This window comes from Eubalaena glacialis, chromosome 1, assembly GCF_028564815.1.
Source record: "Eubalaena glacialis isolate mEubGla1 chromosome 1, mEubGla1.1.hap2.+ XY, whole genome shotgun sequence".
Lineage (NCBI taxonomy): Eukaryota > Metazoa > Chordata > Mammalia > Artiodactyla > Balaenidae > Eubalaena > Eubalaena glacialis.
The window spans coordinates 40082494-40104722 of NC_083716.1; the positions used below are offsets into that span (position 1 = coordinate 40082494).

General features: G+C 40.6%; 1 protein-coding gene across 1 annotated transcript in view; it reads left to right on the top strand.

Moving 5' to 3' along the window:
- The first annotated feature begins 12782 nt into the window (after positions 1-12782).
- The window catches only part of PRKG1 (protein kinase cGMP-dependent 1), a 1239224-nt gene continuing 1229777 nt past the window's right edge, over positions 12783-22229 (top strand). The window contains exon 1 of the mRNA XM_061195641.1: positions 12783-13109. Coding sequence (XP_061051624.1) covers positions 12844-13109 — 266 coding nt within the window. The 5' untranslated portion in view covers positions 12783-12843. The remainder of the gene's footprint in view (positions 13110-22229) is intronic.

Below are 22229 nucleotides of genomic sequence, written 5' to 3' on the forward strand. Positions count from 1 at the left end.
GACTGCGTCCAGTGGTGTGTTTGGGGTGTCTGTGAACTTATTATGATTTTAGGCAGCCTCTCTGCTAATGGGTGGGGTTGTGTTCCTGTCTTGCTCGTTGTTTGGCATGAGGGTGTCCAGCACTGTAGCTTGCTGGTTGTTTAGTGGAGCTGGGTCTTAGCATTGAGATGGAGATATCTGGGACAGCTTTCGCTGTTTGAGATTACATAGGGTCGGGAGGTCTCTGGTGGACCGATGTCCTGAACTCGGCTTTCCACCTCAGAGACTCAGGCCTGACATCTGGCCAGAGCACCAAGACCCTGTCAGCCACTCCACTCAGAAGAAAAGGGAGAAAAAAGAAAGAAAGAAAGAAAAAAATAAAATAAAATAATTAAAATTAAAAATGAAAAAAATATTATAAACAAGAAGTAATAAAAAAATAGAAAGACGAGAACAACCAAACCAAAGAACAGATCCACCAATGATAAGAAGTGCTAAAAGCTACACACACACACACACACACACACACACACACACACACACACACAAAAACAGAAATGGACAGACAGAACCCTAGGACAAATGGTAAAAGCAAACCTATACAGACAAAATCACACAAAGAAGCATACACATACACACTCACAAAAAGAGAAAAAGGGAAAAAAATAGATATATATATATAAATAAATGAAGAGAGCAACCAAATCAATAAACAAATCTACCAATGATAATAAGCTCTAAATACTAAACTAAAATAAACATAAAACCAGAAACAAATTAGATGCAGAAAGTAAACCCCAAGTCTACAGTTGCTCCCAAAGTCCACTGCCTCAATTTTGGGATGATTCGTTGTCTATTCAGGTATTCCACAGATGCAGGGTACATCAAGGTGATTGCGGAGATTTAATCCGCTGCTCCTGAGGCTGCTGGGAGAAATTTCCCTTTCTCGTCTTTGTTTGCACAGCTCCTGAGGTTCAGCTTTGGATTTGGCCCTGCCTCTGTGTGTAGGTCACCTGAGCGTGTCTGTTCCCCGCCCAGACAGGATGGGGTTAAAGTCACAGCTGATTTGGGGGTTCTGTCTCACTCAGGCCGGGGGGAGGGAGGGGTACTGTATGAGGTGCGAGCCTGCAGCGGCAGAGGCTGGCATGACGTTGCAACAGCCTGAGGCACACCATGTATTCTCCCGGGGAAGTTGTCCCTGGATCACGGGACCCTGGCAGTGGCGGGCTGCACAGGCTCCCGGGAGGGGAGGTGTGGATAGTGACCTGTGCTTGCACACAGGCTTCTTGGTGGCTGCAGCATCAGCCTTAGTGTTTCATGCCCATCTCTGGTGTCTGCGCTGATAGCCGCGGCTCGCGCTCGTCTCTAGAGCTCGTTTAGGCAGTGCTCTGAATCCCCTCTCCTCGTGCATCCCGAAACAATGGTCTCTTGCCTCTTAGGCAAGTACAAACTTCTTCCCGGACTCCCTCCCGGCTAGCTGTGGTGCACTAGCCCCCTTCAGGCTGCGTTCACGCAGCCAACCCCAGTCCTCTCCCTGGGATCTGACCTCCGAAGCCCGAGCCTCATCTCCCAGCCCCCACCCGTCCTGGTGGTGGGTGAGCAGACAAGCCTCTCGGGCTGGTGAGTGCTGGTCAGCACCGATCCTCCGTGTGGGAATCTCTCCGCTTTGCCCTCTGCACCCCTATTGCTGCTCTCTCCTCCGTGGCTCCGAAGCTTCCACCCCGCCACCCCCTGTCTCCGCCAATGAAGGGCCTTCCTAGTGTGTGGAAACTTTTCCTCCTTCACAGCTCCCTCCCCGAGGTGCAGGTCCCGTCCCTATTCTTTTGTCTCTGTTTCTTCTCTTTTCTTTTGCCCTACCCAGGTACGTGGGGAGTTTCTTGCCTTTTGGGAAGTCTGAGGTCTTCTGCCAGCGTTCAGTAGGTGTTCTGTAGGAGTTGTTCCACATGTAATTGTATTTCTGATGTATTTGTGGGGAGGAAGGCGATCTCTGCATCTTACTCCTCTGCCACCTTGAAGGTCTGCCTGTTCTTAGTCTTATTCACAGTAGCCAAAAGGTGGAAGCAACCTGAGTGTCCATCAGTGTATAAGAGATGAGTGTATAAACAAAATGTCGTATATACATACAATAGAATATTATCCAGCTTTAAAAAGAAGGGTAATTTTGATACATAATACAACATGAATAAACCTTGAGGACATTATGCTAAGTGAAATAAGCCAAATAAAATGCAGAAAACACTGTATGATTCCATTTATATGAGGTATCTAGAAGAGTTAAATTAATAGAAACAGAAAGCAGAATGGTGGTTATACCAAGGGCTGGGGAGAAGAGATGGGGAGTTATTGTTTAATGGGTACAGAGTTTCGGTTTGGGAAAATGAAAAAGTACTGGAGGCAGATGGTGGTGATGGTCGTTCAACAGTGTGAGTGTACTTAATTCCGCTGAGCTATAAGCTTAAAAATGGTTAAAGTGGTAACTTTTTATGTTATGTCTATTTCACTGTATTAAGAAAGTGAGAAAACATTGTTTATATAAATAACATAAATTTGAATAAACAGGTACACAATATATTCAAAATATGTGTTACATAAATATTTTCTCCTAATCTGTTAACCTGAGTTCTCTCTCCAGTAATTTGAAATGCTACTTCTATAATAAATGATACTTCCTTATAGATATGAATCTGTTTGTAAGCTATGCATTGTTATTAGCTCATTTTTAAAATTACTCATCACATTGGTTTAATTACTATAGTTTTATAGTACACTTGATAGGCAGTAGGACAAGACCATTATTTTTGTTTCTTTTCAAATATCTTTATTTTTCTGCAGCATCAGTTTTGTATGAATTTTAAAATCAATTCATCAACTTCTATTTTTAAAAATATTGTTGGAATTGCATTGAATTTACAGATAAATCTATCTGGGGAGATATATTGCAATATATAAAGGCAATTTTGATTAATCATACTACTCTTAGTTTTCTAAGTATAGAATAATCAGTTTTTACTGTTAAAAATTATTCTTATTGATACAGTGGTTTATAATTTTTTATGCCCATATTCTCCAGTTTGCCTGTAATCTCTTTCATACAGTAACTCATCAGTAATAGCAATTGAAATGTTGCTTATCACATGCTATATGCTAATGAGCATTCTCTATTACAAGTGTATGAACTATTACTTTTGTCTTTATTGGAAAAATGAGTTAATCTTTTAAAGTAAAAATGGATCTCTTTGTTCTCTAAGAAATGGAATAATGATAATACAAATGTATGGTATGTTTTTCTATTAAACAAATAAATGTATTTGAATTTCCAAGGTTAGCTCTATCAGGATACTCTACTTCTTTAAGCTTTCTAATTATTTTAACCTGATTTTCCTGGTGAGTAGATTTTCGCACTCACAAGGAAAGAGCAATCTTTATAGAAGAAGGATAAAAGGAGGCTAATTTTAGATGAAACATGAAACCAAGTGAAGAGACTATAGTATCATTTCATAGGTGCGACAGGTATTTTGCTATTTCCAAATGTCACTTTGGAATCTTCCATACATTACTTACTGTAAAATTTCCCTGGTTATGGCGTTTTATGAAATCCTTGGTGCCTCCTAGGATAAGTTTCACATTCACCGGAAAGGTACTCCAGGTGCACTTTCTGGCAAGCATGTGGCTTTGTTCCTTGCATGCCAGCCGCTGCCCCCCACTTTGAGATTCCCCTGACCAAAAAATTACCTGTGGTTTTCAGGACATGTTCATAGAAGAATCCATTCCAAGGGATTATACATATATTCAAAAAGGCTCTTCCTTAATAAAAGTTTATGGTCAACTGTAAGTTACAGAAATTCAACTAGTGCATTAATTTGGCAAACTAATCCTTTCGTTTCAACCAAGTGGGCTTATGTCAATTGGTTATTTGGTGATTTTGGCTTTCTGTAGGTGTGTCTCTCTCTCTGTCTCTGTCTCTCTCACACACACACATGGCTTATTACTTTTCCTTCCCCTTCTTCTGTACTATGATAACCTTTTAGTTTTTTCACTTTTGTTTTAAAATTAGTCATTTCCATATCTATTATCCCTCACCCTAAGCTGCTCCTCCTACAATATCATAAGCTTCTTGTTTTTTTTTCACTTTTTTATTGGGGTATAGTTGATTTACAACGTTGTGTTAGTTTCAGGTGTACAGTAACGTGAATCAGTCATATATATATCATAGATATATATATATCTCAAATTTTTTTCAGATTCTTTTCCAATCTAGGTTATTACAGAATATTGAGTAGAATTCCCTGTGCTATACAGTATGTCCTTATTGGTTATCTATTTTATATATCGTAGTGTGTATATGTTAATCCCAATCTCCTAATTTATCACTTCCCCCCACATTTCCCCTTTGGTAACCATAAATTTGATTTCCAGATCTGTGAGTCTGTTTCTATTTTGTAAATAAGTTCATTTGTATCATTTTTTTTTTTAGGGCAGATGCTCTAACTTGTCTCTGTTTATCCTTAGTGTCTAGGGGAATGCCTGGGATCTGTAGAAAGTGAGCAAAAGATATTTGTTGAATAAATGAAACCAAGTGCATTTGCTCAGGTAATACAAACATTTATTTTTAGTTTCCCATTCAAAGGAAGAATGCCAGATTTATGATATCTTTCTTAATAAAAAGATTCCTGACATAAATGGCCCTTCTCCTGCATCTTTCCTAGAATGCTAATTTGACATTTACGCAAAAGGTAAATCAGTTTGTTTAGCTATGGAGGAGAGGAAGTTGTCACTCCTGATTAATAACAGTGCGCTAGCATCTAATCCCCAGCAACTTGTGGCATTTCCCATCTGTTCTTAACATTACTCCATTTATGCTCTTCACGTTAAAATATCCAAATGTTTTGAATGGAGACATTTTTAAAGGAAGAGTTTGTTTTTACTGACATACCTAAACTAGAAAAATGATTTAGAAGAAAAGTACAATGACTGAAATACATACACACACACACACACACACACACACACACACACACACACACCAGCACCACCTCATGTTACCCAAAGTATTCCTGGCAGAGTTTCTTGCTGATGATTTTAGCCACAGTCTGAGAAATGTCTGCTTGCCCGAGCATTGTAAAGTGATCTCCCTTTATTAGATGAAGTCTTGAGTGAAAGGTGGCGTGGTACTGTGTCTTCGTAGTTCAGTACCTTCTGTCTTTCTGCCACCTCTCTGCAAATTGTGGGTGCCTGGAAAGGATGCTGTGGGAAGGGGAGAATTCTGCTGAGCCAAAGTGTTTTTCAACACAAAAAAAGATTCTTCATTGTAACTAATGCAATTATTTAAGATTATTATGGGACGGTTTTGAGTGTTTCTACCACCTTCTCACTTTTATTAAGGCTGCCCAAATGGAGCCCTATATAACACAGATGGGAAAAATATCATCAACACGGCACTTGGGGACGTTACCTGTAAATATGGGAGTTTTAATATCTCCTGGAATACTGTAGGTTCAGTGGAACTATTTTTTTTTATGAAAACAAGTTATAATATATTTTTATAATAAATGACTAGACATTTTGAGAAAATAATTTCCAAATAAATGTGTCCCCTTTGCATCAGAAATAGTAAATGAACTATTGAACTAACTATGCAGTTTTGATTAGAGACCAAGAAAAATAATGATAGTTATAACAGGTTGAGTGATTGTCAAAATATAGGGCTCCTTATGCCTGGTAATGCTTTGTTAGCTTTTTTACATGGGGACTGTTAATTTGAAATAACCTGAGATAAGCACAGATGAATGTCTCCATCAATAAAAAGCAGGTGGTGAGAATTAAGACCGGAGGTGATTTTATCATATTCTTAAAAAACATACATATGTAATAATATTTATCTTGTTCTTTTAAAATATCAGAACATTCTGAGTTGTTATTAAAAATATTTAATAAAACACCAAATGCCATTTTTTTAAGGTAAGAAGAACTATAATCCTATAGCATCTGTGTGAAGAAAGGGCATACTCTCTCTAAATGCAGCAGTCTTTGTCCCTTGTTACTGAGCATTTTATCACAAAATGGGACTGTTGTGTCATATTGCATTGGACTAACAGTTCTGAAAGTCAGGAAATGACAGCACTAAGTTAGGCAATAGGCTAACATACAAACCAGATATTAAATCTTTTGTGTCAAAGTTGTGTAAAAATATATATTTATATACAATTATGCTTTTATATGAATATGCTATTTAATGAGGCATGCACAAGTAAATGGTAACAGTGAGTGGTTGCCTCCATAAAAGGGGGTCTGTGTAGCTGGGGAACAGGGATGAGAAGGAGACCTACCTTTCATTGCATATCCTTTTTTTTTTGAATTCTATATCATGTACATCTGTTTTCTAAATTTTATAACAGTTAATAAAAAGAAGTTCCATGTAGATGAGTCCAGTGTCTTTCACTTTAAAAATCAAACCAACAAAGACCTACTGTATAGCACAGGGAACTATATTCAATATCTTGCAATAACCTATAATGGAAAAGATTCTGTAAAAGAATATATGTATGTATATATATATATAACTGAACCACTGTGCTATACACTTGAAACTAACACAACATTATAAATCAACTACACCTCAGTAAAAAAATCAAACCAAAACATCAAGTCAAATCAAATAAAAAGATAGACTCAAAGGACTTGTATTCTTTCCCAACCCCTCTTCTCAAATATTTGATTAGAACTGGAACCTGAAAGGCAATATGATATGGGGGCACTTAATTTCCATGAATAGCTATGGAAATATCCAATTAATAAGAATCCAAGATATTTAAATGTATCCCCAGAGCTGAACATGTTATAAAAACACATACTGCTGTACAAGAGTTATTACTATTTTACAGATGAGAAAACTATAAGGCTCAGCAGATGAAATAATTTGCCCAAGGTCACAGAGCAAGTTCACTACCCAAGGTAAACTATGGTAGCATTTCTACCCCGTAAAAATTTAAACTAGTGAGTGGTTCCAATCCCTTCTAGAACCTATGGTTGGAAGGATTTACACTTCAGTCATAATAAGACACAACTTTTAAACATAAATACCTTTTATGGAAGAGAGTTTGTCATACTCAGAAAGCTATCTGTGTTGTCATCAGTGTGCTTTAAGCAATTTATAATTTATAACAACTTTTTATGTCCCCAAGTACCCATTTGAAATGTACTAAAGTAGCTTCACTAAAAATGACTCTTTTGTAAAGTCAGGCTTTCTGAGAGTGGTAAAACATTTCTGGCATTTTTAATGGTTATTTTAAAACGGTAGCTGAGTAATTCATTAGTTTTATCTTGTTGTCTAACCAATTACCGCAAACTTAGAGACTTAAAGCTACACTTGCTTTTTATCTCACAGTTGTGGAGTTGAGAAGTCTGGGCATAGCATGACTGGGTCCTCTGATCAAGGTGAGATCAAGGTGTCAGCCATGCTGTACTCTCATCTGGAGCACAGGGTCCTCTTCCTCACTCTCGTGGTCGTGATAGGGGTCAGTTCCCTTCTGTTGTAGGACTGAGATCCCCTTGCTGGCCATCTGTCAGCGGTTATTCTCATCACCTAGGTTCCACCTGCATTCCTTGTCACACGGCCCCTTCTGTCTTCAAAGGCAGCAGTGGAGAATCCCCCCCGCCCCGAGTCAAGTCCCTCTCATACTTAGAATCCCAGTCTCCAGGAAAAGCCCAGCCCCTTTTAAAGGCTCGCCTGATTAGGTCAGACCCACCCAGTAGATCTTATCTTAAAGCCAACTTTAAGATACTTTAGTTACTTTTGCAAAATGCCTTCACAGCAGCACCTTGATTAGTGTTTGAATAACTGGGAGAAGGTGCATATCACCAAGCAGTGAGAAGCTTGGGGGCTGTCTTTGAATTCTGCCTACACAATTAACGAGTAGGCTGAATGTAGTATAAATATTACCACCACCACACCAGTCTGTTCAGTCCCCTGATGGGCTACTTTCTCCACCAAGAATCAAAGCAGAGGATCCATTGTCATTTTATTTATATTATTTATGTAGGGTCACATTTAAATGATAACAACATCTTGTTTTCATCTCACTGCATTTGAGCCTTAAAGATGCAGATGTGAGAATTGAATATCAATATGTCCGATTTATAGTTGGGAAAACTAAGTCTCAGGGGGATGAAATTATTTGCCTGAAGTCCCATAGCACGTGTACCTCCATGTTTCAGGTTCAAGGTTCTTAATATATGGCAGAACTTGATTTCTACAATATTTAAGTACCATCATCTCTTAGTTTTATTTTCAGAATTCCTAGGAAAAAATTTTTTTGAAACCTTTAGACAGCTATCACAGAAAATTGTGAAAGGCAATGGTTTTCCTATTGCACGCAGCATGAAAAAGAACTCCACTTACACCAATAGGACCACATGGTGAAAAACATTTATGCATGCTTTTCTGTAGGAACATATTTTACAAGAAAACATAACCTATGCTACATTAAGTAAATTCAATACATTGAAACCAGTTTTGAAGTTTAACTGAGGCAACACTTCATTTGCTATTTTCACGTTCTGTGTGGTGGTTAGCATAGATGTGGGTGTATTTCAAGGCTTCAAGCTTTTATCTCGCCTAAGGTGTGACCACACTTTATGGTCACCAGAATATGATTTAGGTGACAATGTTGAAGCCACATCAAGTATGATGTAGAATTAACTGAAAATGCTCCAAGTTTCTGTTAATCACAAAGTCACTGTAATCTTTATAGGACCAACCAGACTCCATCATAAATCTTTCTTTTCAGTTTTAAATACAGCTGAAGTACACAAATGGATGTTGTCTATAAAAACAGACTGATAATTTCAAAATGTAAGTCATAGGGAAAGCAGAATTCCATAGAATCTTTAAAGATAGAAAGGTGAAATGGACCCAAGGTGACTCCCGCTCCCCATTTTACAGATGAGGGAAGTGAATCCCAGATAAGCTTAGGGATTTGCCTGAGAGCACACAGCTTGGGAAGTGACAGAGCTGAGAAATAAATATAGAGTTTTTGGATCCAGTCCAATACTCTTAGTTTACTAATTGCATCCCTTGATGGAAAATGTATTGCGTGCAATTTCCCACAAATACTGTCATCTTTGTATCCAAGAGCGGTGTTTGGATGTAAGGTATTGAAAATAGATGGTTTAAATTCCCCTCATCTCACCCATTCCCAAAAACTTAGACCCTTGTCTATATTTTCATTTCCCCAAAACTTTCTCTGCACTCCTAATGCCATCCGTGGGACCTCACTCAAACCATCTGCACATGACTATTTTCTTCACTCTGGATCCTTATAACATGCAACAAGGTCAGTGTTGTTCCAAGGGTGGGGCAATGGGAGTGGTCCACCCGCTCAACAATAAATGCAGCAATTGCTTGAACTTAGACCAATAATATTCTTTGCGGGGGGGAGGAGTATTTTATCACTGACATTGGTGAGAACTCCTGGCATATAGTGATAATAAAAAGCAGGCTGATTATTAGTCCATTTTATTATTATTATTGACTTTTTTTTTTTATATAGATACTGTCTTCCCATTGCCCCATGTGACACTGACCTGGATTAAAGGACAGGAATTCCCTATGAGCTACTCACATCCATACGGCTTCAAGTTCTTTAGAAAGCGTTCCTTATCAGCGGGGTGGAGGTGGAGAGGCAAAGCGCCATCATAACATGTGAAGGTACATGTACTTTTGAAACTGTATATGAAATGTATAATAGATCCCAAAGTATCATAAGGAAAACAACTTTGGTAAAGAGATTGGTTGCTGAGAAGCCAGAGTCTTAGATACTTATCTGAGCTTATATGGGATTTTAAATTTAGTGTGTTCTCATCAACAAAGAACTTCTAGCTTTGCTTGTCACTGGGCTCATAGAGAAGTGGACATTTTAATGTATTTCAGGTAGAAGCAGTATGCATGGGGATTAAGACAGCCTGGGTCGAATCTGGACACTGTGGCCATGGGCAAATTAATCTGGCTAAGTTTCTCCATCTATAAAATGAGAATAAATAATAGTACTTACCTTACAGAGTCATCTTGGGGATTAAACCCATCTAGTCACATAAAGGGTTTAGCCCTGTGCTGGTGCATATTAAACACTCAATGGATATGTACCATCACTGTCATTATCTAGTAGCTAAAAGATTTTTAAATTTGTCATTTTTACAAATGTTTTATTCTGACACAAAATTCTGTATATTTTCTTTATTTCGTTCAAACATGGAACATGAAAACTCTCGCACAGGTATTTAAGGACCTAACCTCACTTCCCTGTGATTAAGATATTTATTTAGCAAATATCTCCAAGGGCACTAGATGGCGACCTTCTCCTTTAAGAAAAAAAAAAAAAAATCTAAGGTTTCATTAACACTTTTTGATTTGACAGTTGAAACTTTCTGCTACAGATTTAAAAGCAAAGAACAAAGGGTAAAGTCACATCTTTGAACACTAGAGTGTCAGAATCATAGAATTTCTAGATTTTCAGGCTTCAAGCTAGGAGCAGCATGGCCTGGGGAATCCTGGCTTCAAACTTTTGCCCTTGGGTGATCTTGGACTTCACCTTTCAAGATCTCATTTTCCTCCTTTATAATATGAAGTGGTTGGGTTAGATCATCTTCAAAGTTGCTTACAGATTTAAAATGCTATGATTTTTAATAAATCAATGTATACTCTTCTACCAGTCTGTATTTTCTCAAGCATTCCCTGTGCTCTAAGTATTTCCTAAGCCAATGGACATGATTTAAGGTCACCAGGTGTCAACATTACCTAAGTTAAAACTGATTTATTAAAAAAAATAAGATTAATTTTGGAAGATAGGGATGAATTTCGGGTTTTGAGATGTGTGTAAAATATTGGTCTAAAGGTTTCTTTTTTTAATAAGCAAGAGAAACATCTGAATATCTGCATTTAAGATTAGTATAAGGCTTGAAAATAACCTGTCCATTTAAGAATCATTTAAAAACTATTTCTGTATCTCCCATAAATAAAACTGAACCTATGCCTAGATATTTGAAGGTGATAAAATTTTTTTCTAATGTATTTTTAAATGCCAATTATTTTGAGTGTTTCTAAAAGGATTATAGCCTATTGTTTATAGATAGAAGCAATGGAATAGTAACTATCAACAAGACAGAGAACTCCTTCTCAAATATGAGTAGATGAAGCCAGTCTTGAGCATCTGGTGTGATTAAAAATTCAGAAGTGGCTTAAAATGTTTTTAATTTAAAATAATCAGATGAGTAGAACTAACAGTAAATAATAAAGAAATCTTCAGAATAAAATATATTTTAGGGTTTATTTATAAATGAAAGTATATGCCTGCTTTTTCCTTTACTGAGGTGTTTCAGACAAGGTAGAAAGTTTTTTTTTAATAAGTAGCCAGTGGATTGTACATTTATCTTTCTTTTTAAGGAAAATTACTCTTTCTACAAAAACGCTTTGGTATCTTAGTTTGCATCCATTTTTTTTTTTTCCTTTAAAAAAGCCATGTTAATTTGTGGATTACCTGAGGAAATGCTCCTCCCACCTACCCAGACAAACTCTTAAACAGTGATTTATGTTATGAAAAATGCTCCCTGTGACATATACATATACAAAAAATAAAGTGTAGGAAATAGCAAATACTCCGGGTTCAAATGAGTATAAAAATCCCTTTAGCAGAGAGTGTGGTGATGGATGCACAGGTGAGGGAGAAATACAGATAACAGAAGCTATTTTTCCCTAAAACAGGAGCTGGTAGGGTGAGCCAGCAGTTTAGCACTGGTAGCCCCCAATTCGCAACCATATAAGATGGTATGGTGATATAATCTGGATGCTCAATATACAAATATTAACTGTAGCAGACGAAATAGAATCCAAACTCTAAGAAGTTTACGATGGATGCATGGACCTTTTTTTCTTTTCGGTAAACATTGGCTCATTACCCTACGAGTAATTCATCCAACTTACCCACCAACAATTTTAGTTTACTATTTCCACTAAAATTTTATGCTGAGAACACCTGGAACTGCGAGTGCTCTGTCATTCTTATTACTTGGGGTCACAACCACAGAACTTCCCAGTTAGAAACACACACACACACACACACACACACACACACACACACCCTTATCATCCAGAGCAGAAGTAAAAGGTGAAAACAAAGATGAATTCACGCAGGTTATTGTCTAAAGGCAGTTTAATATTTATGAAATGTCACACACACACACACACACACAAACGCACGCACACACACACCACAAAGTCTTTAGGCTCCAGTTACAAGCGCTGCGTCATCTGCCAGATCACATGGTAATTGTTGCTATTTCAAGGATCAAGTGGCATAAAGCTCTCCCCTCCACCTCCACCCCACCCCTTTCCTTTGGTACCATACAGCGTGCAAGAGTGATTATTATGTGATGAGGTGAGACCAGGCTCACTGGTCTAACCCTCCCAGCTAGAAAGCAGGCTCTCGGTGGGGTGGCGCGCGCGCCGTGTTCTCACGAAGTGATTGGGAAAGGGGGACGGGGGAGGGGGTCTCAGGGGAGGAAGGGCAGCTCTAATTGGTTTCTCAATGAAAGATAATCACCTATTCCCCGGAGAGACTGGCGATTAGCACTCTGCCTCTCCTCTCCTTCGCTTTTAGACTTCTCATCCTGCCCTCGGTGCTTTTAGTCCCTTCAGCAGAGGCGGATCGAAGAAAGCGGCTCCTCGCGCCGCACTAGGAGCAGCACCGCTGCGCTCGAGTACTTAGCGCCCGTTCACTCGCTCACTCCGCGCTCGCCTCGCCCGGCTGTCGTCCCAGCCGCCGCCGCCGCCGCCGCCCGAGACAAAGTTTCGCGGAGCGGCTCAGGGAAAACATGAGCGAGCTAGAGGAAGACTTTGCCAAGATTCTCATGCTCAAGGAAGAGAGGATCAAGGAGCTGGAGAAGCGGCTGTCAGAGAAGGAGGAGGAAATCCAGGAGCTGAAGAGGAAGCTCCATAAGTGCCAGTCGGTGCTGCCCGTGCCCTCGACCCACATCGGCCCCCGGACCACCCGGGCACAGGGCATCTCGGCCGAGCCGCAGACGTACAGGTCCTTCCACGACCTCCGACAGGCATTCCGGAAGTTCACCAAATCCGAAAGGTAGGCGCCGGGGCTCGGCGCGGAGGGCCGGAGCGGGGCCGGCCGGAGCGGGGCCACCCCTCGCGGCGGGCGGGCCGGGTGGCCGTCCTGGCGGCGGCTCGGGGCGGGGGGCTGGGGACTCCGGGGCGCGGCGGCTCGGGGGCTGCTCGACGCAGGGCGCCCCTATAGTTCTCCGCAGCGCGCCGAGTGGGGGCTGGCCCTCGCGGGCCGGGAATGGGAAGTGTTTATTTTTATTTCTGCCCATCACGTGCTGTGCTTGTCTCCGCCGGGCCGGGAAAGGCGAGCTCCTCGGGGAGACGCGCCCCTGCGGCGGGGTGAGGTGGGGTGGGAAGAAGGAGCGTGGAAAGTTTTGTCGCGCCCGCTAACTTGGCCGCTCCGCACGCGGCTGCAGTCGCGCGGTGTTTCCTTCGCGCACCCCTGGGGGGGCGCCCGCGGGGGACAGAACCCGGCCCATCCCGGGGCCCGGAAAGTTTCCCGGAGGTGACCCCCCAAACCCAGGCCACAGGGCATGCTCAGTGCGCCGCTGGAGCCTCTTGGGAGCGGCGACGGGAGGCTGGACAGGGTTGGGTTCAATTTAGGGACTGAATTTGCCCGGAGCCCAAGCCCCGCTGGGAAGGCGCAGAGCGGGTAGGGGGGAGGGGGGAGGCGGGACTGGGGTGCGTCTCCGCGGCAGGAATCAGCCTCTGAGGGTCACTTTCCAGGCACCAAGCGATGTCAGCAGGAGACTGTAAAGAAACCCCACTTTCTGGATGTTCTTTTGCTCAGTTTGTGTCCCTTCCAGAAGCGCCACATCTTGGGCTGCCCAGGGCTTGGAGGCGGTTCGGTGACCTTGCACCTGAAGCAGGTTTGGGGCTACTGGGCAGCCCTGTCCCAGGGTGGATAATGCCCCCTCCTTGTTTGTCTTCCTTCTGAGTCTCTCCCTGGAAAAGCTGGGATGAAGAGGGAGGGGAGCTATTTCTCTGGACGCCTCCAGGCTCCTTCCTTTCCTTCTCCCGGCACGTTGAGAGCCAAGTCCTGACAGTTCAAAGTTGTGTCGCTCTTTCGTGGTGTGCAGAGGAGGCCGGGCGATTTTGGCCACAAGTAGGAAGCTTTTGCTCTCCACTGGCCGCCTTCACCGGAGAAGGCTGATCGATTGGCTGCAGCATTAAAGCGCCTCTGGACATTAGGGAGAGGAAGTGCAGACTCCAAAGCCCATTACTGGCTTTTAGTCTCTGGAAGTGCACGGCCGAAAGTGCATTTCTCCGGATATTGAATATTCCATTAGGCGTGCCTTCATGCCCACCTACCTCTTACCCCTTCCCTGTTGTTAGATCACTTGGCGTCTGAGTTTGGGGCCCTCAGGGGACCCGTACATTAGTCCTTCCCCCTAAGCTCTCTGACTTTGAGGCCAGTACTCCTAAAGAGCATGTCCTCTTGTATGTCTCCATCCAGGCCAGTTGCAGGGCTCTGGATGTCCCCCACTCCTCCGCTGCACCCCTTCCTTGTCTGTTTCAGTTGTGTACTGATTACAGTGTTTGCGTGTGGGAGTGGGGGAGAGGGGAGCAAAGGAGTCTGGGTAGGGGTTGAGAGCTGTTAGAAAAGGGCCAGGAGCTGGGAGCGGGTTGGGGGAGAAAAACAGGAATCAGGCAGAAAGGATTCACCTTGGGAACTGCAGGCCTACTCTGAACCAACGTCTCGAGGGACAGCTTTCAGATTTCCTGAGCGACGCTCCACTTATAAAATGACACCGTGCACATAGCACCTTTTGGCCCAGGCTGCCTTGGAAGTCCCTATCAAATGGAACAATGGCATTCTTACTTCTCTCAGGCCAAGACTGCAATCAGAGCTAACATTTGGCCTTGCCCTTGGTTGGGAAGCTGCTGTGTCTTGCCTCAGCTGAGCTGCGCATTCCTCGGCCGCTGCCCTGCCCCGCTCTCAGCAGCTGGAATCAATCTGCCCACCTCCTGAAGAAGCCACTTCATCAGCGGTCACCCGGCAGCTGTTCGCCTCCTAGGGCTGACCGGCTGGGGCTTTATCGCATTTTTGAAATTTCAGATCTCTGTGTCTGGACTGTTCCCCTCAAAGAGTAACCAGCACCACCTCGTAGCAAAGAGGAGATTTCACCGGGGTCTACAGAGGACAGGAGAGGAAACTGTCTCTTCCAGAGTCCACTCTCATTCAGGAGCTAGCTCTCAAAGAGGCACTTTTATTTTCCTTGATAAGAAATCTCTCTAGGAATGAGAGGCGTTTTTGTGTGTAGTGAGAGGAAATGGCTGATCTTTCACACGTACACATCATCTTCCTTTTTTTTATTCCCTCCCCCCGGCCCCCCCGCACACACACTCCCGACGTTTTCGGGTTAGGGGTAGGAACATTTATCAAAAGAGTGGAGCATGCGCAGTAGAGGTCGGTCGGGCGCGTTATTTTGTGTCTGCAACAGCTAGCTGAAGTGCTTTTCTACTTCCTCTGTGCGCTGATTTACGCTGGGACTGAGTGTAAACTTTTTCCCACTCAGCACTTAGCTTTATACTTTCAAATGGAAGCGTGGAGTGTATTTTCAGCAAGCTGACTCATTAGAGTTTAAAGAATTTTGACAGGTATAATATATGGGCATAGTAACCTCTGGAATTAGGTACTCATCCTAGCATTTAAAGAGACAGTACTAACTTAATTATCATTGGTGAGACACCTTATTTTGGCCAAGAAAAGAAATAATTTAAAAAGTACATCTGGGACACAACATTTAACAGCAAACAAGATGCTTTCAAAATAAAAGTGTATTTGCTAATTTTCAGATATTTGGATTTGGGGAGTAGACATTCCATCAGCTTGTGCATCCTTTGTTAAAAGTTGTGCCATCCTGATGCCCTTACTGGGGCTGAAGGAGACTGCTTTATCACAAAGCTAATGTTCAATTGCAATTGCTGTAGGATTTAGTGATAGCTATTCATGCTATGGGTTTGTTTCAAACTTTACTAGGACACCCAGTTTTTATACTAACAAGAAAAGAAACATATTTTGAAAGTGTAGGAATTGTTTGGTGGGCAGAATGATAAAAGAACTTTTGCCTGTAACCACTGTTTTAGAAAATGATTGCAATCTGAAATATTTACATAATCGGTGGTAAAAATATCTTCAGCATTTATTGCAGTGGAAGGAAATGGGAGAATTCACCGACTGTTGTAATCAAGTCAGTCCCATTAGCCAGATTTCCATGTGTCCACAGAGGGTATAATGCACAATCTCCATTAAGAATGATCTAAGTATCTAAGGAATGCTTAGATGAAAATTATACTAGGGAAAGGGAAGATCTGAGCTCACAGCGTAAGTATCAAGTGTACAGTACGATGATCATGTTTAAAAAGAAAACATCCGACTTATTGCAGCCCTCATTTTCAGACCTCTTAGAAATGCCCAGTAGAGATCAAGTGATAATCACTGAAAACTGTAGGCTGTTTTGGATGACGATGATGATACTTTACACTTATATATAACTTTCTGCCAAATAACTGAGTATTTCACATGGTTTTCTGTGAACTTCTGATTCCCTGCATGCATATATTCCACATCAAGAATTACCTAATATCCTAATTCTCCCCCTTAACTTTCTATACACACCTAAATTCCTTATTTTGACCGCCCAGTTAGCTCAGAAGACTGTATACAGTTGTTGTTTTTTAAATTAGCTTAAGCAAAGGCTGGAATCAATATTAATCTGTTACAGGAATAATATATTGTATTCCAAGCCACTTGAACTATTCCTGTCACAAATCCCTTGATTCTTGATGATGTAAATTCATCCTCAGGAACTTGTACCTTCTTCCACTGGGACATGGATGCTTTGGAATGGATGCCCCAGAAAACTCTTTGCCTTTTGCATCTCTGATTCATTTCAGCTGGTTTAACCTTCAGACTAAATCAAGGGATTTGGCCTAATTTTGATACAAGCAACTTCAGTGAAATGAGCGGGTACCGGTGGAATTCTGGGCCCCGCTTATTAATTGTTCACATAGAAAATACACAATGCTTTAAAATAGCGATGCTAAGAATAATAAAGATAGCTAATCTTAGCGATGTTAACACAGTGCTAAGCTGTTTACTTTCAGTAGCTCGTTGTTTTCTCCCAGTGGTCCTAGATCACATACGTACTTTTCACGTGAGGACTCTGAGGCTTGAAGAAGTTAATTCACTTACCTAAGATCTCACAGCTAGGAAATGCCAGACACGTTTGAAACCCCAATCTTGCCGTTTTTAGAGCCCCAGTTCTCAACAGTTATACTCTATAGCCTTGGAATCTGGCCAGTTCCATCTTACTAACTGGTGAATCCTTCCAAATAGGAAGAAAAGAACCTGCCCTAAATTAGAATAGGATTTTTTTTTTTTGAAAAGTCTTAGAGCCAGCACGAAACTGACCTTATGAAAAAGTGACCAATGAGCCCTTGTATCCAGCACGTACGCCTTGGGTGTGCTGTGCCAGGCCAGAATTTCCTCAGGCCGTCCTGCTCTGGGGATTGTCATTTCCTAATCGTTCCCTCTTCTTCCTTCCTCACTCAACTTCTCTAGCTCAGTGTCATGTCATAGGTGGCGCCGATGAATAGTGCAGTTAGGAAGGATGTGAAAAGGATCTTGGTTGCTGCCTTTGGATATCATTCACTATACCCTTTGCCTTTTGCCTTACAGACCCCTCCTGCTGATTCCTTCATCCCTACCAACCCTTCCATCCAAAGGAATTTATTACTACCTGAAAACATACCAATATGTTAACCAGTTATGCTTTCTGGATTAACACAGTAATGTTTTAACAGGAGCTTCTGGGAGAGGACATTCGTTTAGTTTACTCAGAGGAGTAATATTTATGATGAGAGTTGAAAGGGAGAAAAGCTGAGGAGGCGAGGGGAGGATTTTTAGGCAGGCTTGCTTGTCAAGATCCTTGTGTCTTGCCGCGTGTAATTTGAAGAGGACGGGTTCCAAGCATAAGCACCTCACACCTACATTCAGTCAAAGAGGTACAGGAGGTAGATAGTACTCTGGTTTTAGTGATGAGAAAACTGAGCAAATCATTACTGAAGTGCCTTTTAAAAGATCTCGGAAATGGGACCAGAAAGACAATGTAGGTTTCTTAATTTTGCATCAGTACCGGAGTTGGTGAATTGATATCTCCAAGTTATTATCTATTTATACTTATTATTTAAGACATATCCACTTTGCTTTGGTGTTGGTTTGGGTTCTGGGATCAAGTACATTTTCCAGATATATTTGTAATACACCAGGAGTTCTTGTTCCATCTGAATCCTTGATACATGTATAGGTTGCAAGTTTTCATTTAATCATGTGTTCATTAGAGATTTGACTGACCCTCATGAAAATATTTCTAAAAGACCTGAAAAAACAAAAGATGTTCTATCTTTTTCTTCTTTCCTTACTAAGTGGCTGTTGCCCAGTGCCCTTTCCCCACACTGTGTAGGAGATGCTGAGAGTGCATTAAAACCCTTTCTTTTGATAAGATTTTCAGGTGATTTCATAGTTGCTCTGAGTAGGAATAATTATTTTCATTTGCCACAGAGAATTTGCTTATCAGAGTTCAAGACCCTCTGTTATCTCAGATTCTTGTAGCTCTTGGAAGTTACTGTGAGTTCTGAGATAAACCAGGGATAGCATATCCTGTTTCACAAAAGTGAAAGCTCAGAAGTTTGGAAATTGTCAAAAATGACTACTAGCTTTGTTAGTGTCCTGTGCTGTTGGATCCCTGAAGAGAAAAGGGGCTATATGTTTATGTTTATGTGTATGAGTAATGTGTATGTATATGAGTATGTACATATATGTATACATACACACAAATTGCCGATTTATTCAGTTTATGATTTTATACTTCTTATGGTAGTTATCATTCTGAAACTCCTCTAGTTTGGCCCAATCAGTTTCTTGGGGAAAGGAGGATTTACTTCTTGGGCTATTATCATGAAATAGATGACAGCATCTTGCAGCTTGTCAAGTGCTTGTGCTTGCTATTAGACACACAGTCCAATACCATCTCCCAGAGCAGGGTACTAGAACCAATCTCTGTTGCTTCTTATCGAAGTACTTACTACCTCCTGCTTTTACCCAGTGATGATTTTTTTACCTTCTTTTTCTTTGTTCTTGGATCTGCCTGTGTTGTGCATCTCTCTTTTGGGTCCCTGGTTCCTCTCTTCTAGCTTGACATCTGGAACTCCTGCCAGAGCTCTCATTTGCAAAACTCATACAACCGCAAACGTAGAACAGAGGTCTTGTTCAGAATAGTACTCTTACCTTTTAAAATCTTTCATGTCTTCAGATATTTCGGACTTTTTAGATATTGGACAATTTGAATTTCGTAAAGTTTTAAACATAATTAATTGCTCATATCGAAAATATACAATGCTTTAAAATATTTCTCAATGAAAAATAGATATTTCCAGAAAATGTGTATCTTTGAAATAGATTTGTTTTATTATATAAAGGCTGATAGAACTAATCTCTTTACTGTTGTTCTGAACAACAGATTCCTTTTAAAAAACTCTTAACCTTACTCTGCACTACTCCCTAAACATGGTTGGTGGATCGCAGACTTCAGTGTACATTATGTTGCTTTTATTTTAAACATTTTCATATTGGTTTTTTATGTGGGCATATAATAGAAACCCATGCTACCTTAGAAAATAGTGGAGTTTTAAAGTCAATCCATATAAAGTTTATATTAGCTAGAAAGTTGTAAAATACTTTCTGTAATTTGTCCTGTCCAGTGTGTTGGCTGTGGGATTAACCTTTTTTTTAGTGCATGTTGATTTGACATATTCTTGGAAATTAGTCCTAAGCAGTCAACATGTTGATACTAGGAGTTGATTTGGGTTGATTTTGTTACATGGGTGAGCATGCTGATAGCACTTTGGTGTGTAAGGGGATAACATGCTGATTTCATCTGAGTGTTTATTTAATATATGAATTTGCCTTAATAAGGCAAATCCAGTAAGACATCTGCTGTAATCACCTTGTTAGGACTTAGTTTGAATTTTTTTTACTTGTGATAAAGATTCTACAAGTACAGTTCTTAAATTATGCTCTCCGACTTGTTGCTAATTCAAACTGCTCCTCTCTAGATCAATTTAGAGGGGGCTTCAAAATGTGTTTTAAATCCTCAGATGTGTCTTTATTTGAGCACTTTAACCTCAAATGCTGCAAAAAATGCTACTGACAAACCTTATAGGGAATCGTAAAAGTACTTGTATATTTGCCTCTTACAAATACTTGTAGGTCTGTTTGTTCAACTGTATTGCCTGATGAGCAAATCCAAAGCCTTTGAGTAAATGTTAGTATTTTTCTTGATGACTTTCATTGCCCTCCTGGTGTGGGTAATGTTAATTTCATGTCTCACACGACCACCAAGGAACTTAACTACATATGCTAAAAATTCTCAAAATAGAAAATTCTTTTATATGTTAGGCTGTAAACCCCTGAGTAGAAACCAGGTCTGTTTATAGTAAAAATTCCAACCCTATACAACCCTCAGCTTACCATACATTTCTCTTCCCACGTGCTAATTTTCAGAGGCAGGGTAAGAACAGCACACATCTAGAATGTATTAAAAACAAACAAATTTTTAAAAACCCACCCTGAAACCTTCTAGAGGATAGAACCAATTCATATTCAATTCAGCCTCCTCTCAGAGAATAAGTTCACTCTAAAACATTCAGGACAAAATTTCATGTCTTACTTCAGCAGACTTCAGCTGTGGTGTCATGGCGCACAGTGGTGTGTGTTTGATTAGTTGTAAGGTTAAAATGAGTAAATAATAGGTTAAAAATCAAACTTCATGAATTATTTGCTTCTGAGGAAATAAGGTTGAGTGCATTCACAGGCACCTCCCTAGGGATGGTTTTTGACTTGCATCCGATTGGCTTCCCCGACTGGGAGGATGACAAATATATGGCAGGAAATTGCACAGAACCCACAGTCGGTCTTTTCACAAGAGTGTGTTGCACGTGAGAACATGATCCATCCCGTGAGTCACTGCAGAAAAAATGTTTGAGAACTTCTGATCTGAACTATGGCTCTAAAATATCAAAATCTTGATGTTGTGACACTTAAAGCTACTTATCTATAAATAATGGTTGTTAGATTTACTGTACTCTACTTAGTATGTATACATCAGAGCCCCATTTCCCAAAGTGTAATGTTCATATATTGGTGGCATCAGGGATGCTTCTAGGTGGCACACAAGTTAATTTATTTTATATTAACAGTAAGGAATTTTAATGTACAGAGGGAAAAGATGTAACAATCACATTAAATCTATGCCATGTGGCTACGGTTGCTTAGAATAAAGCTTCATTTTAAGGGTTCATAGATTTTAAAGGAAAATATAGAAAAATACAGATTGTGAATAACATAGATATAAATAACACAAAAGAGGGAAAGATGGTTTTAAAGTCGTTTTCAACAAGGAATGAAACAGATTGTTTCCATCCTCATCTCCTCCATGTTGTGGAAGATTCTGGCTAAGCGAGTTCTCACTATACCTGTCTTTGGGTGACTCCTTGGATGGCTGTCTCTAAGTTTCTCCACAGGAATTGGAGTGGGGACATAGAGTTAGATGGAAAAGGTGGTTTTTATAAAATATACTCTTGCTCTGTTGGTAAATCAGTCTGGTTAAGAATGACTCACTTTAATATATCATCAGAGAAATGTGTGATTTACCCCCAGATTTATGAATTCCTTTGCCATGCCACAGCAGGGCCCATAGGTGAAGGGGACAGTTGGGAAGTAATAAAGGGATGCCAGGCCTCTGGTCTCCATACAGCCTGGGGTTGCTGGGAAGCTCTCTCTTTCCAGAGTGTGTCCCCAGGGCTCCTCCTTGGATCCTGAGAATCGGTATCTGTGGCTGTGTGGCATCTTGTAGCCAGAAATACAGGATGCTTTTTTTCTTTCTTTCTCTGTAAAAGTACAATTTGGAAAAAGTTTGGAAGGCAAAGTCTTTCATAAAATACGCATATATTTTCCTATAATCTGTATTCCCTTTACTTGTAGGAAACTAGATTAATCTAAAAGATAAATATTTGTTTAAAAAGTATTATTGTTAAAAGAATGGTTTTGTGGAAAAATGAGAAAAATATAAGGAGAAAGGAG